This window comes from Dicentrarchus labrax, unplaced genomic scaffold, assembly GCF_905237075.1.
Source record: "Dicentrarchus labrax unplaced genomic scaffold, dlabrax2021, whole genome shotgun sequence".
In the NCBI taxonomy this organism is placed as follows: domain Eukaryota; kingdom Metazoa; phylum Chordata; class Actinopteri; family Moronidae; genus Dicentrarchus; species Dicentrarchus labrax.
Window position 1 is genome coordinate 32,186,272 of NW_026136719.1, and position 15,585 is coordinate 32,201,856.

The 15,585-nt window shown below is 40.6% G+C and overlaps 1 protein-coding gene across 2 annotated transcripts in view; it reads right to left on the reverse strand.

Annotated features, from left to right (window-relative positions):
- lrrk1 (leucine-rich repeat kinase 1) overlaps nucleotides 1-15,585 on the reverse strand; it is a 79,442-nt gene that overhangs the window by 33,669 nt on the left and 30,188 nt on the right. For both annotated transcript variants that reach the window (XM_051379964.1, XM_051379965.1), the window contains 13 exons: nucleotides 15,277-15,347; nucleotides 14,417-14,546; nucleotides 12,182-12,294; nucleotides 11,672-11,886; nucleotides 9,952-10,116; nucleotides 8,281-8,453; nucleotides 7,990-8,110; nucleotides 7,205-7,364; nucleotides 6,056-6,234; nucleotides 5,859-5,956; nucleotides 4,164-4,335; nucleotides 3,902-4,071; nucleotides 2,369-2,508 (listed from right to left, as the gene is read on the reverse strand). In XM_051379964.1, coding sequence (XP_051235924.1) covers nucleotides 2,369-2,508; nucleotides 3,902-4,071; nucleotides 4,164-4,335; nucleotides 5,859-5,956; nucleotides 6,056-6,234; nucleotides 7,205-7,364; nucleotides 7,990-8,110; nucleotides 8,281-8,453; nucleotides 9,952-10,116; nucleotides 11,672-11,886; nucleotides 12,182-12,294; nucleotides 14,417-14,546; nucleotides 15,277-15,347 — 1,907 coding nt within the window. The remainder of the gene's footprint in view (nucleotides 1-2,368; nucleotides 2,509-3,901; nucleotides 4,072-4,163; nucleotides 4,336-5,858; nucleotides 5,957-6,055; nucleotides 6,235-7,204; nucleotides 7,365-7,989; nucleotides 8,111-8,280; nucleotides 8,454-9,951; nucleotides 10,117-11,671; nucleotides 11,887-12,181; nucleotides 12,295-14,416; nucleotides 14,547-15,276; nucleotides 15,348-15,585) is intronic.

The window sequence follows — 15,585 nt, forward strand, 5'->3', positions numbered from 1 at the left end:
AGAGGCACCTTGCCTGAAATAAAGACCACTCCTGCAAATGTCAGCAGAAATGATTACACTTTGATGAAACATTGACCTTCAGGAAGAAAGAGCAGAGGCACTACATCACACAGCAAAAGCCACATAATGAATGTGTGCCTAATGTTTACACTACCATCCAACATCCAGGGACTAAACTGATGCTGAATGCATCACCATTTGTCTGGTTTAGCTCAACAGGTTGAAGTGGTTGATTGATCACATCTCCCGTTCACTTTGTAATAACTAGTCAGAGCAGCAGGTAAGGGTGTGAGGAAAAACAAGAGTCAGGTACAGTATGTAACCAGGGTTCTATAAATATTGGATGATGTTCAGAGAAGAAACTGTGCTGCTGTTCAAATATAAGGCTGAAGTTAGTCTGATGTAAAGGAGAGGGTACCCATAGAACCCATTTTCATTCAGATACCTTGAGGTCAGAGGTTAAGGGACCCCTTTAAAATTAGCCATGCCAGATTTTCCATTGCCAAAATTCAGCCTAACTTTGGAGCTCATTCTCTTGTAGCTGCAGTGCCAAATGCAAGATGTGGGCAAAGAGTGGCGATAGCCAGCAGAGGACCTTCCAGTGGCGAGAACTAGGGAGGGAATGAGAGAGAATGAGCGAGAGACAGCCCATTGATCAGCAGGTGAAACTCACCTTGTACTTAACACCTTGGACCCAATATTTCCTTTTTCAACCTTAATCGCTCGAGGATTGGCATTGTGAACTTTGCAATGAATAGAATAGTAAAGCAGTAAAATAGTGTGCAAGATGAGTAACAAATTTTAATGGATGCATACGAAGAAAAAAATGCATATGAAAAATATGGACCTGGTGTACCAAGGCCTTAAGCCAGCTACAGCCTCTGAAACACAGTAATGTCGGCCCCTGACATACTTGTCAATGCAGAATTGAAGAGCTTACCATACAGTTGTATGTGGAAAAAAAAAGGAGCAGCAATTCATGAAAAGCACACATCTACAACCGTTAACCATGGGGGTGGATCTATCATGCTTTGGGGTTGTGTTGCAGCACAGGAAACATTGCATGGGTGGAGGGAAGAATGGATTCCACTAAATACCAGCAAATTCTTGAAACAAACATCACAGCATCTGTAAAAAGCTGGAGCTGAAAAGAGGAAAACTTCTACAACAAGCTAATGATCCTAAACGTACCTCGAAATCAACCACGGAAGACGCAAGCTTGACGTTTTGGAATTGCCCTCACAGTCTCCTGATTTAAATATAATTGAAAATCTGTGGGTAAATCTTAAAAGAGCTGTGCATGCAAGACAACTCAAGGATATTGCACAACTAGAAGCCTTTTGTGAGGAAGAATGGGAAAAAATCCCCAAGTTGACAACTGACAGTGTAGGCTGCCCAAACCCTTGCACATGCCACAATGTTTTTATTATTGTTCAGTTTATTTAAAAAAAATATAACTATGCATGAATGTCTGCTGAAAATGTTATATTATGTCCCATATCCTTGAAAGGGTTTTCAATTACAAAATCACCAAAATATGTCATCTGTCAAGGGGGGCCCAAACTTTACTGTAACACCTGAAAAGTCTCACTGTCCCTCCTATTCCAGCACCAGCGTCGGTAGGTTCATGGGGATTACATTAATAGTTATTTTACTTTCTAGAACAAAAGGCACTGGCTGTATAAATCTGATCACACCTGCTGAAATCACCTTCCTCAAGGAATCCTTCTATGTCTGCTGCATGTGTCAACTGTTTACCAAGACAAGATAAGCAACAACTTTATCAGGGGATCATGTTGTGTTTTCAGCTTGTTGGCCTAACCACTAATGCATCTTTAACACATAAAAGTAATTTAAGTTTACCAAAATGATATAACAATTCTTAATAACAACATCTGCGTTGTCCATAAGTGTTTGTAACAGTGTATTTTTTTTTATGGATTAGCTTTTCTTTAACCTGCAAGTAATGTGGTTTTGGGCTGACTCATGTGAACATCATAATTATCCAAAATAACCAGTGTGAGCTCCAAATATAAAGAAAATGTCAAGATGTCTGGCTAGTCTCTTATTATACGGGTTACTGGAAACATGTTTGAACTTTTCTATTTGTGTATTTTGAGTCTAAAACAGTGCTATATAGGGTAGCATTTTAAAACTTTTTAATATTGGTGCCAATATTATTGACTTTTGGAACAGCTACCAAAATAAGACTAGTTTGCTGAATATGAATGCCTTTTTCTTCATTTCATTAATGTGTCAAACTTGTCAAATCAACGTTATCTAAAGACAAACAGCTATACAAACACTCAAATGACCACATTTTAAAGATAAAGGCTACGGATTTGCATAAACAGAGCAGTGCACTGACCAGGGAACCACTGCTCGATCAGAGAGTTGACGTGATCTGTGATGAAGGCCATGGCGGAGAAATCTCTCATCTCCGACTGGCAGATGATCTTTATGCCTCCGCTCTTCTTCTTCTTCCAATTGACATCTGAGGACTCCACGCTGCAGAGACACAAACACACGTCAACGTCTCGTTATGCTGGGAGTAAATTGAATATCAATATAAAGATGAAGCCAGCTTAAGACATTAAGACACACAGCATCGGTGCAAACAGTGTTTTGGTCCTGTCCAAACTTAACTGATTTCTGGGGTCTTTAAACCTGAACCTCTCACGGCTTTATTTGGAGTTTTCCATTGATAAAAAGAATGTGTTCTGGCCTTTACAACTCTATAAGCTAGGCGTCTCATTTTCTTCAGGTGGAAGCATACTTTTACCCCCCATCACACAATAGTTCGCTCAAGGAGATCCTAAACCACATTAAAAAAGATTAGATTTTCACTTACAGAGGGAAAAAAGGCCGTTGACAACACCTGGAAGCCCTTTATTGAGTATCTGGATACGGCTTCTATCCACCCAGAGGACAACTAGGTGCCTCCCTCCCCCAAATTATTTCTTTTTAGTTTTGGTTTTAATTTTATTCTTAAATAGTGTCTGTTGAATATACTTTTTACTTGATGTTATTCCATGGTCAGTGCTGGCAATGTGGGAATGTGAGTGGAAGGGGTTAGTGGACAAACCCACCCTCGTTTCTATCAACTCCAACCCAATCCCAGGTAGGAGTTGATAGAAGCGAAGGTGGGTCTGTGTTCTTGTTCTGGTTCATGTGTTCTGTCTGTCAAATCAGAGACCAGTCCATTCTGACATTCTAGATAATGTCACTGGCCACAATACTGGTGTAAAATCAATAAAATAATATTTAAAAAGAAACACACACAGTTTAAGTTTTGGTCTATATTACCATAAAAGATTGCTTGTTCCTTACCTTAAAAACTGTCAGATATCCCCTATATAGTCCAGGCTGAACTGAACATTTCATCACTGAAGCAGGAGACTGGGGTTGGCTGGTACACTGACCACTTTCTGCACATTGTTCAAATGCTATAGTTTCAAATGCTAAACAATTTGAAACTTTTGCCAGTGACCATTCAATATAATAATGGACTAACAATATATTGTTTTTAATCTCTGAAAATACCCTGAACAAATATAGAATAGATACAAGTTCATGAACAAGAAAACTGCTGTTAAAACGTAGTGCCAACCAACCCTGCTCACATTTGACCCATCTCTGAGATCGAAGTATGTCAGCCATCTACTATCAATGCATCACAGACTTATCTTCAATCTTATATCAAAATGTAGCCGATCCTTATGGCCAATAACTAGAAGCAACATATTTACAATATCTCTACCTCACAAACTTTTATAATATGTTTAGTCCACAGACCACTGATTTACTTGCAATACAATAAACCTGAAATGTCAACCAACCCCAGTTCCCTACCAGTCCCAGTCTCCCGTACTGCCCACATCCTTCCAACCCCAGCTCTGACCTGAGGTAACCTCCATCAAAAGTGACCAGCAGCCCCTCCTTCCAGTAGATGGTCTGACTGCGGCGGACTCTGAAGGTGCTGCAACGGTTCCTCTGCTGGGTTCCAGTAAAGCTGTAGATCACAGAGCTCCTGCTGCGCTGGCTCCTGGGGTTTCTTTTGGTCTCAAATGACTGCACAAACACAACATTCCAGTCCATGAATGTAAAAGCTGAAGGTGTGGAAGTATAGTAGGTGAATTATGAAAATCTGCTGGTCTCAGTACCTGCAGGTCCATCTCTGTCAGGCTGATGAGCATCCTGGCGATGAAGCGCTCCCAAAATCCGGCAGGAACAAAGCTCATCTTTACAAGGCGCTGCAGGGTGTTGTTGGTCTGCTGCTGGAAGCCATGGATGTCCATGGCTGGCTTGTGGGGAAGCAGATGGGGCAGTAGATAGCTACAGCAAGAGGAAAGGAACACATTCAAAACTAGAACATGAAGAGTCTTCAGGTATGCTTGCTGCTGGTGCCAAGATTTTTGTTGTTGTTGTTAGGAGGTTGCTTCCACATTAACTACTATTTAGCATTTTTCAAGTGGTAGGTTATGTATTGGTACTTGTTGAGATATAGCTAACTGACCCTATTTTAGGTCTCGTCCCTTTTTGCTCTGTGCTCCATTAACAGTTGAGCAAGCCTCGGTCAGAACCTTTGTCAACTTCCTCCTTTCCTGTATGTATGCTATGTGCTAGGCTAATCTATGTTGAAAAGACAACCACATTTTGAAGATGTTAAAAGATAACAGAAGCATATATAGTCACATCTTAAATTAGCAAATGTTAGCAAACTAACTAATGATGAATGTAAATTAGTTAGCTAGTTAGCAAGTATTGTGTCAATACTACTGTATCTTTCAAATGTACTAGTATGTAGAACTAGCTATCAATTGATGTAGATTAGCTAGCTAGTTAGCTAGCATTTCGCACACATTGCATACAAACATTAGCTCGCTAAGTTAAGATGTCACTTTCATGTTTTAGCCATTTTCAAAATGTTGTCGTCTTTTCAACATGGTCGCCATTTAGTTTCTAAGGTGCATGATGTCCTTTGTGTCAGTTAGTTGGTTGGTAGGGTGATAGCTGCCTAGGGTGGCCATTCGTCCGGCTTTAGGCCGGACAGTCCGGTTTTTAAATGCCCCGTCCGGCTGCAGGCGCAGCCTTAAGCTGGACACTCATTTGTCCTCCTTTTGAGAAAATAACTAAAAAGGTTGCCTTTTGACACATTACCTCCTTAGTTTAATACTTATTGGCTAAAAATGTGTGTCAAAATAAGTAATTTCATTGGTTACATTTTCGTGTTGTGACCTTTCAACACATGGCTCATTTTAATAATGTGCTGATTCCCCACCCGATCACTGCAGTTGTTACCACCAGGCTGTCAATCAAACTCTCAGCGACAGAGAGTGAGCTAACGTCAGTTGTTGGACTGAAATTCTGAAAATGCTCATACTCATATGTAAAGGCAAAGTCTTGGCAAATCCTAGACATCTGAAACAGAAGGTGCTGCATTTTTTCCCCCTTTATCTATCCAGATAAAAACATTAAGAACAGTTTCTGTATGATGTTTATTAGACCTATGTAATCTGAATTGGAAGGGCACGTTGTCATGAGCTGTATCTTGTATATTTATTATTAGCTATGTGGTATGTGTATGCACCTTTATGTAATCTGGTGGAAAAACATTACAATTTAAAACCGGATCATACCAAACAAATATCTGCTTGCGTGTCCCCGTGTATGCAAAGTGTCCTCCTTTTTGATGTGAAGGAAGTGGCCACCCTATAGCTGCTATATGTCTATAATATCTAATTATTTAAGTGTTTTTAGGTTGTTACTAGGACAGTAACGTGTGCGCTTGTGGAGGAAGCAAGAGAATCACTAATTGTATTGACTGAGTATTATTTGGTATTTAGAGAATACTTTACCTGTTGTTGGCCACAGGGAGTGCAATCTCAAACTTGGCTAGAAACTGGAAATACTGTTCCTCTGTCTGCTGGGTGAACCCTGTTCCTACCAACAGCATCTGCACAACAGACATCATCATAGAGATCACCACAGGAAGTCAGTTTCTTCATTAAAACAACTAAGAGAGCCAAACCTTTTTCCTGAAATTTTAGCTCACCCTGAGGTCTTCAGCTCGGATCACTCCGTTCCTGGCTACAGAGCGAGAGGATTTGAGGTGCATGATCCTCTCCAGACATTCTGACAGCCATACAGGACACAGGAAGTAGAGGGTACACAGGCCATGGCTGGTGTCAGGGAAGTGCAGCAGGGTCCCTGTCTCTATTAAGAAGTTGATGGCTGGAAGAAAGCAAAAAAGAGGAGAGACATAAAGGGATGTTGTTCCTTCATGAACGGTGTAGTCAAGGGCAAAATCTTTAGTCAGACATTGTTACAAGTATTTCATAAAATCCAATACTCTGGGAAATTAGAGAAATATTCTGCCAAGTCAGCATCAGCAAGTTATCTTATGCTCAGTATTCAGTTTTTAAGCAGTAAACACATGTTGGATGTTCAGTGAGAGGAAGAACAAAGAACACGTCAATTCAGACCACGCACACCCCGGCATTTTTACCACCAATATCATAATAACAGACGTTGTGCATGAATGTGCTTAAAGAGCGTTGAGCTGTGAACTGAACTGTGAGTTTGCAACTAATGAACGACTCTGTTTTACTGGTACTGCTAAAGCCAGTTCTTATGAATATTTGAAGGAATCAGATTCCAACGAGAGAAAGCAAAAAAAAAAAAAAAAAAAATCACACATTTTTATGTGAATTCCCTAAAAAAAAACATCTGAACGTCTTGCCAGGTCTTGGGAAATATCTGCGAGTGAATGATAAGAGCTGTGCACAGTCGCCGAGTCTAATAGAGCTGCTGGACGGTCGGTAAATCCCTCCCAGTCGTAGGGCTGCCTGCCTGTTACACCAGAAGGTCTCATTTTCTGTTTCTACAGATGTTAAATACAAAAGATGTGACGTGTGGTTGTGGAGGATTTGGAGTTGTTTAAAGGCACCTTTGATAGCTCAGTAACTACAGTAAAGTAAAGCATTTCCTTTGCTGCTGAATAATAAGTAAAGCAATGTAATTGTACAATTTCAATGAGTAATAGATTCATGTTTTTAAGTAACTTGCCCAACACTGTTAGCCAATTACAAATATTGGTGGGGAAAAATCTGCATACATTAAATAACTACTGTAATTAATTATGATTCTAGTGTCACACTGATGATGTTCACATTCCAGATGTTTGCTGGACATGTCACAGTACCAGTCTGCAAGTCCTCATAGTCTCTGATGTCACTTCCTGGGTTCTGTTCAAGAATGCGGTCCAGCTGGGCATCGGTGAGGTACTGGACCTCTCCTTCAGCAGCTCTCCTCTGCTTCTCCGCTACCACTGCTTCCTGAAGGGTCAGGTAGCTCCTGGGGATCTGGTAGAGGAGACAACGGTAAAATCTGTTTCTGCTTTAGAGTAACATTTGGAAATACTTTTGACATCAGTTGACAGGTTCATGATGTAGTAGATTTTTGTATGCCTTTTAACCACACCTCCCCACACTCTGACCACGCCCCATCTGCTTAGAATATGGTCACATTCATTATGAGGGGTAATGAATAAACTCTGATTGTTTTCTAAATGTATTTTCAGTTACTGTTACGTAATACGTACAAGCTTGATAATAAATAAATAAATAAATACATACATACAGGTGATTTCCAACCTTTTTCCGTTTCCTTAAGGGACCTCTTTTCTATCATTGACTACTAAAGAGATGATAGAACAATGAGGAGAAAACACTGAACTAATCAAAATAAGAATATTAAGTATGTAGGATTGTTAAAAATGGAAAAATACATAATAAAGACAGAGAATTGTATAAAAAAGTCACCACAAATATCAGGAAAACTGATCTCTGATCAATATTTACAGCAGATAATCTGCTCAAAGTTCCTCCAGATCTCGCTTCCTGCAGTTATATATATGGGATATATGAGTGTACTACTGAATATATTCAGTAAGCAAACAGTGTCTATCTGTTGGTCCACACAACTCACCAGTCTGCCCAGCTGCTTACTGCCAAAAGCTGAGCTGCTGCTGTCTTTCATGGAGAGAGCCACCTGGTAGAGCAGCTTCTTCAGCCCATCCAAACCCTCCAGGGTCTTACAGGACACTTCACTGAGGACCACACACACACACACACACACACACACACACACACACACACACACACACACACACACACACACTTGAATACACTGTACAGACATTCCTGTAAGGCAGGAAGCAACAGTACAGCTTCTTATTATTGATACAAACAAACAATAAAAAGGAAGATGTGTGCTTACTGCAGGTGTTTGCAGGTGATGTCTGGGTAGCCGGTGGCTCGAGCCCCTGACGGCGATCGGCAAAGAGCCAGAACGTAAGCCCTCAGCGTGGCCAGTCTCTCAGTGCGAAACCTGGTGTCGATGAGATCCAGATGTGTCCCCACAACCACCACTGCAGAGTTGGGTGCCCGCGCCTGCAGGCCACAATACACACAAACTAACTGGAGGTGTATTAAGGAAAAATGGATTAGCGTAAGAAAGAATACTAGATGAAAGAGGGTACTGTACACATCTTCCAGACAGTACTGTGTCTTCATCAGTCTAAATAAATGAAGATGTGAGGCAAAAACATAAAAATACACAGATTGGATTTGTCAGCTTTGCATATCGATCAATACACATAAAACGTATTTATTGTAACTAAAAATGCTCTTTAGTGTTTCTTGTTGTTTATAGCTGGTTCCATATTAGCTACAGTACTTTACTTCTACTACCACATTGATTAAAGGACGACTGGTTGCATCTCTTATATGTGTGTCTTCAATTCACCCTGTTGTTTTTTTTTTAAGTTATCTTTTTTGGCCTTTTCATGACTTTATTGGATAGAGACAGCTGAAGATTGACAGGAAAGGTGGGTAGAGAGAAGGGATGACACGCAGCAAAGGGTCGCAGGTTGGATTCGGACCCGGGCCGCTGCAGCAACTCCGTACATGGGTCGCCAGCTCTACTGACTGAGCTAACCGGGCGTCCTTCACTCTGTTTTTTAACATTGTATTTGAAGGTATATCTGTGTCCTGATCTATGGATGTCTTAGAAAACTGTCCAGAGATGGAACATACTCATTTCATACGCTTTTCCTTTTTTATATTTACTATGCCTTAATTAGTGCAATAAAAGTGTTGTTTTCTTAGTTGGGAAACGGCTTGCTGTTTTGGTTTTCTCATTTCAAAAGTACACAGACCGATTTGCAGCGTAACATTATGTTATATAAGCGTTTAATAAGTGGTATGGCACAATGTCATTCATCAAACCACTCTGAAAGTGATCCAAATGATATCAGTCGCCACAGTCGTTGTGATGGACTGACTAATTCTCAGAACTGACACATACAGTACAGGCCCTGATCAGCAGCCTGCGAGGTTAGGTAGGTCCAAAGAAAAAACTCTGGATTAAAATGGGTCTGGGAGACAAATTGACAGGATCACTCCAAAATGAGACAGACAATTACAAAAGTCATATACTAAGTTACAACAGAAGAAAGTTTCACTCTGGTCAGCCTCTGAAACGAATCCAGGCGTAATTAATGCTGTAAAACTAAACACAGAGATCAGCAGGATGCCAAAGAGAGGCGTTATTAAATGTTACAGTCAGTAATTAGGCTTCAGTGAACCATTCCAGTGAAATGATGCAAGCGTTTTCAACATCTTCCACGTCATCACTCTTCCATTAAATGACATCCATCTGACTGCGGTTGCTTTATGTGGTCTGACAACCAAAACGATTTTCCTTTAAGCCAGAATGCTCCTCCCTCCCACTGGAAACTGGAACACCATGTCTTTGTTCGGCACCGACAACTTCTCACAGTCACACCCATCACTTTCTGACCCGCTCACACTAAACTACAGCTGGAACCAGGTTCTCACTGGTGCCGCGGAAGTGTGTGTGTGTGTGTGTGTGTGAGCTACGTTTCACCTCTATGTTGAGCAGCCATGTCTGCAGGTTGGCCACAGCCTCCTCCCCCAGAGCCAGGTTCCAGATCACCACGTACAGCGCCTTATCAGTGAAGAAACACTGGTTCACTGTGGACATGCTGGCCTGGCCGCCGATGTCCCACACGTTAAACGCCACTGACTCTTTCTGTGTGCAACAAGACAAGAGCTAGATCAGCGCTAAAGAAGGGACAGGAGAGTGAAGATGAGTCAGGAATAGAAGGAAAATAGTCTGAGGTGACTCAGTATTTATAAAATATAACAGTCATCATTAAATATCCACTCCCTGATTCTGTTATAGTTTCCAACCGACAGATCCACAGACCTCACTGTGAATAGTCTTTATTTGGAACTACTTTCAGTCGAAAAAGTAATCCCTGTTTCAGGAATGAGGTGTTGCTGTTGTATGAGCGTTTAAATCATTGTAATGATAATAATGAAATAATAATAAAGCACAATTTAGCACTTCCTTTCTCATTTCACACCCATTTCTACCCCTCTATTTTTCAATTCACATGCATTTTCATCACCTCCATTTTTATCAGTTCATTTATGTTACTTCTACCTCCAGAGATAGCACTAGAGTGAAAACGCAAGGCTTTGAGGATGAGTAGAATCTGCTCCTTGGTCTAACAATATCTGGTCTTATTGGGTTATTAGGGTTGTCGTACTGTATACCATACATAATATTTATTTGATTTATTTATTATACAATTGATGTGAACTGGTCTTATAAAAACACACTTTTTTAAACTTGCAACAGCTGCATAAATTTAGGCTTCTTCAATTACTTCATTCTTAAGTAAATTTTTTGGGAGGGAGGTGGTCGTGTGGTGTAGAGCATGTTTTTTTCAATTGGTGGGTCGTCGACTTTTAAATGGGTCTCGGAGTCTGTGGTGAAAAGAAATCTATCTTAAATGCTTAGTTATCTGATGTCTGACTTTTATTTTTTGATGGTAAAGCTTCCACAAAACTGCCTTCACTTTAACAGACTGACGAAGCCAGCAATGTTGCATATTCCATGTCTGATAAAAGGGCTTTAGACAGCAACATATGTGGCTTTTCTGTCCTCTCTCACTGCTGATGTTCAGTTCAGTTCATTTTCAAAACAGCAACAACAAGCAAGGACAAACATTGGGGGATTTGAGGAAGCTATAGAGTACTTAACCAAAGTCAGGGTTTTAATCCAGGCCTAAAAAACAGCCCCAAACAATGTTTTTAAAGAGTTTTTCACAGAAATGACAGGAAATGGGGGAGAGAGATGCAACAAAGGTCCCTGGCCGGATCTGAGCCAGGGGACATTGTGGCCAGGGGGGCGCCCACAAAAAATGTCAAACTTTTAAGCTGCATGATTTTTCTTTCCTCTGCTCTCATTTGAGGGAAAACGAAACAGAAATAGAGAAAGAGAAGAGAAATATACACTTTATATTGATGGTCTGGCAGTGCATTAACCAGGTGGAATACTATTACTGGTTCTCCATCTACATATTGACTAAAAAGCCCCAAAAATCCAACAGCTAATTAAACTGAATTTAAAGGACTGGATTTTAAACTAGTTTTCAAAGTACGATCTTACAGATAGATATAATACATCATACTGTAGTTTTTCAAAAAACAATGTTTATGGTCTGACATGTAGAGAATGCACTGTGTGTGTGCATTCAATGTATAGTATATACAGGTGCTGTCTGTGTTCTCCTCACGCTGTTTTTGCCGCAGTTGGGTTTGTCCAGCTCCCAGGTGGAGGTGGAGATGCTGCATTCTGATGGGGTGAAGGGGGATGCCTTGCCGGTCTGTAGAACCTCCAGAAGGGCCGTCTTCCCCTGCCGCGGTGGACCGATCACAAGCATCTTCAGCAGTTTATACGGCTCTGCCTTTCGAAGGTGTGCCCGGAGGAAGGCCAGGACAGACACAGGACCTGAAAAATCAGAGAGGTCAAGATTTGGTTTTCAGGGTGTTGGGAATTATAGACAGCAAACAAAGTTAGTTGTTCTTCTTGTTCCTGCAGTGTGATATTTGAATGATGAATGTTCAGAGTTTGATCCAGTATGCAACTTGTACAGTGTGATGTAGAAACTTGAAGCCACCAGCGCACATCCACTGAGAATGGACTTTACAGTGAAGTAGGAGACATGTTTCAGCTTCCTTTTGAAAATTGGGTTAGGGTTAGGGTTAGACAGTTGAGGGGGTCTTTGAAGACATTCAGACAGTACCTTCTTTTCTCACGTCCTGGGGGACATTAGTAATGTTGAGGTCTTCAATGTCCAGCTGCCACAGGTTGGAGAGTTGACCGAGCTCTGCTGGAAGCTCTCGGATTCCAAGATTACTGTTCAGGTAAGACAACATGAGTCAATGATTCACATTAAAGAAAGAAATTAAAGTCCTTTAATTCCTCATTAAAGGTCTAGTATGTCCAGGATTTGGTGGCGTGTAGCAGTGTAGTTGCAGACAATGGGCTCTATCTTGCACTCAGCGCAATTGACTTTGTACACTGGCGCTTGTGTAATTCCTATTTTGCACTCGACGCACATTGGAATTTTCCCTCCACAGACGCACGTCCTTAAATTAGGGAATGAACTTGCGCTCCAGGGGGCGGTTCAGCGAAAAGAGGAGGCGTGTTCTGGCGCAAAATTCCCTGGTGCTATTTTGCTGTTTCAGAAAACAATTCCGCCACAGACCAGGAAAAACCTAGTCTAAAGTCAGTGACGCTTAGCGTTTTGCGTTTGATACTTGCGTTTCAGATCGGCAAGATAGGGCCCAATAACTCTTACTTCACCTTCCCCTTCCAAACAAAATCGACAGAGTCCACCAGGGTCCCTAAACCCCTTTTTAAGAAGCAGTCACATAGATGTGTTGCGAATGTCATTTTTGGCAGCTACAGGATACTGTGGATCCATGACTTCCTAAACAATTGAATAATTCTGGGTGGTGTGTGAGAGCACAGCAGTTTGCTGCTTGTATAAAACAGCTGCAGACAGCTGTAGCAGGAGGACTGACTCATACAAGCAGTGGTTCCCAGGGACTGAAGGGATTTGGGTGGCCAACCCAAGAAGATTTGTGATTTTGTACCTCACTGTTTGTTCTTTTCAAAAGTCAAACAGACTTTTTAACATTTGAGTTTTTATGGTTACGTAATGTTTGTGAGTGTTCTTTGGTGTCACAAAACAAACCAAAGAACATCCCAACAATGATTTAGTCAGTGCAATGTGTAATGTGATCAGCTTCTGACCTTCACAACTGATTTTATGATTTTTAACTGATGACATGGTAATTGTTTTGAACTGAAATTCATGTGTGATGTGTTTATTCAGTTTTATCCATCCAAATGTAATACTGTATATGGTAGGGATGGGTAAGATTCAGCAGTTCGCGTCGGTGGCATAAAGGTTCAAGATGTGATTGCCCTGATTAAAAAAATACAGTTGAGCTTGTTTCTAGCATCTCTGCATCAACAAAAAACTTTTTTTTAAATATATTATTTTAGAAATGTGCCCAGTAATTTCATATTTAGACTGATTCCTCCTCTCTAAACTGTCTCTCAGGCTGCTGAAGAAGAACCAAAGAAATAAAATCAAACTACTGAATTGCATAGCATCTTGTTCTTTTCAATATTTTGATGCATATCATGATACAGGGGTTACGATTTCATATATTGCAATACTGTAAGCTAGGCAATATATTGTGATTTAATAAAAAAAAGGTTTTCTTGTTTATGCAACCAGAGCAGTAGAATCTGCATTCACAGTAACATTCAGCATCACAGACCTCAGTTTACACTGTTATCTTGCAATTCACGGTATTAACCACAAATATCAATACAGTGTTTTTGAGAATTGATACAATATTGCAAATCAAATATTGTGATACGATATCTTTCGATATTTTCTTACACCCCTGATTACATCGCAGTGGGGGGAATTGTATCACAATCTTATGTATCTTTAATGTATCAGGTCGTTGGTAATACATTGAGTTGCACATCGCATCGGCTTCAGTGATGGAGATTCACATCTCACATTACTAAAGTGTAAAGTACAATATGTCATTTCTGTAACTAGGGGTCTCTCACTTTAAATCAAAACACATAGTTTGACGTCGTTGTGAAATAGCGTTGGATGACAGGAGTTGTTGTCGTAATTGTTAAACAACCACCATCGCTGTTCACGGACGAGGTTATAGTAAAGTTTTATTTATGTTTACGTTAAGTCACGTGTTAAGTCTAGTGTTTTAAGACATTTTAACACAGAAATATTACATATGATACGTTTAAGTCAACAGCTCTGTGAGTACCTGCAGAATGCTGGGGAATATGGCCCCCAGTGTCTGCTAATGGGAATTCTGGTGTATGGAGAAATGTTCTTGCACCCAGAAACTGTTTTGTTTTACATTTTTACATTGAGCACTGACAGAGATGAGAGTGCCCCCTGCAGCTGGGGGCGGGGACTTACTTGGAGAGGTAGAGCTCAGTGAGGCTGTGCAGACCACACACTGACTGGGGAACACACTCCAGCTGGTTGTCGTTCAAGTAAAGCACTTCCAGTGAATCCCGCAGAATCATGGGAAACTCTATAGGACACACTGCAAAGACCGTGCCATGCAAAGGGTCACAGCAGATACAGTATGCTTAAACACAGGCAGAAAATCACTTAACCCAGTGTATTAGAACAGAAGGAGTATTAGAAGAGTATTATTATGGACTTTGGGCCAAACACTTCCAAAGAAGAAAAACAAGTCAGCATCGTGTTCCACAGAACTGGATCTTGGCAGGGGTCAGCCTCTCTATAGCCCCATGTGAAACATTATGTAATACGAGTATAAATAAAAATCACTCATACAAACTGATTGTACGACTGATTTAGAAAAAATTGTAGCATTCACCAATTTTCCCATATTTAAAATTTTCTCTTTAGGAGTGGTCCAGATTACACAAAAACAAAAGTAAGCAAAAGTTAAGTTAAGAATACGAAACGTTCTTGCATCAGGCCCATTGTTCTGCTACACAAGCCTTGGACTCAAATATTGCACGTCAGTATATCAAAAGTCTACAGCAACAACAGGGAGATCACCTTAATAACATGTTGCTGTAAACACTTTAGGGACGATGGGAAATTTCTGAATGTATGCTGAGTGTTGCAGTCACAGGATCTTACCAGCTGAGGGACTGAACACTGGCAGAAACAATATATTAGTTGGACCCTAGAGTCTCGACATCATCTCCACACTCTCAGTAGCAAGGAGGAACACTGGGATTCCTTTTGTTTATCTGTTTGTATTTATGTTCAAATAACTGATTGTAAAGCAGATCTACCTGGGTCTGGGTCCCTCCTGTTCCATGTAGTCAGGAAGGCCAGCCTCCTGGATTTGGGCCCCTCCTCTGTTCTAAAAGACACAATTTGAAATGCAGTCAACTTAATTCAAGTATAGAACAGCACTAGAAAGGGATACAACAGCCTGCATAGCTGACTTTTAGATTTGGTTCATAAAAAGCTAAATTGTCTTATCTCTGACTCTATGAAATCTCTTATCCAATATTTTATCTCTTCTAAGCAAGAAGCAATATGCAAAACCTTCAGGTAGTAGCTTCTTACTTTTACCTACCGCTGAGCGTTTCTTTTGC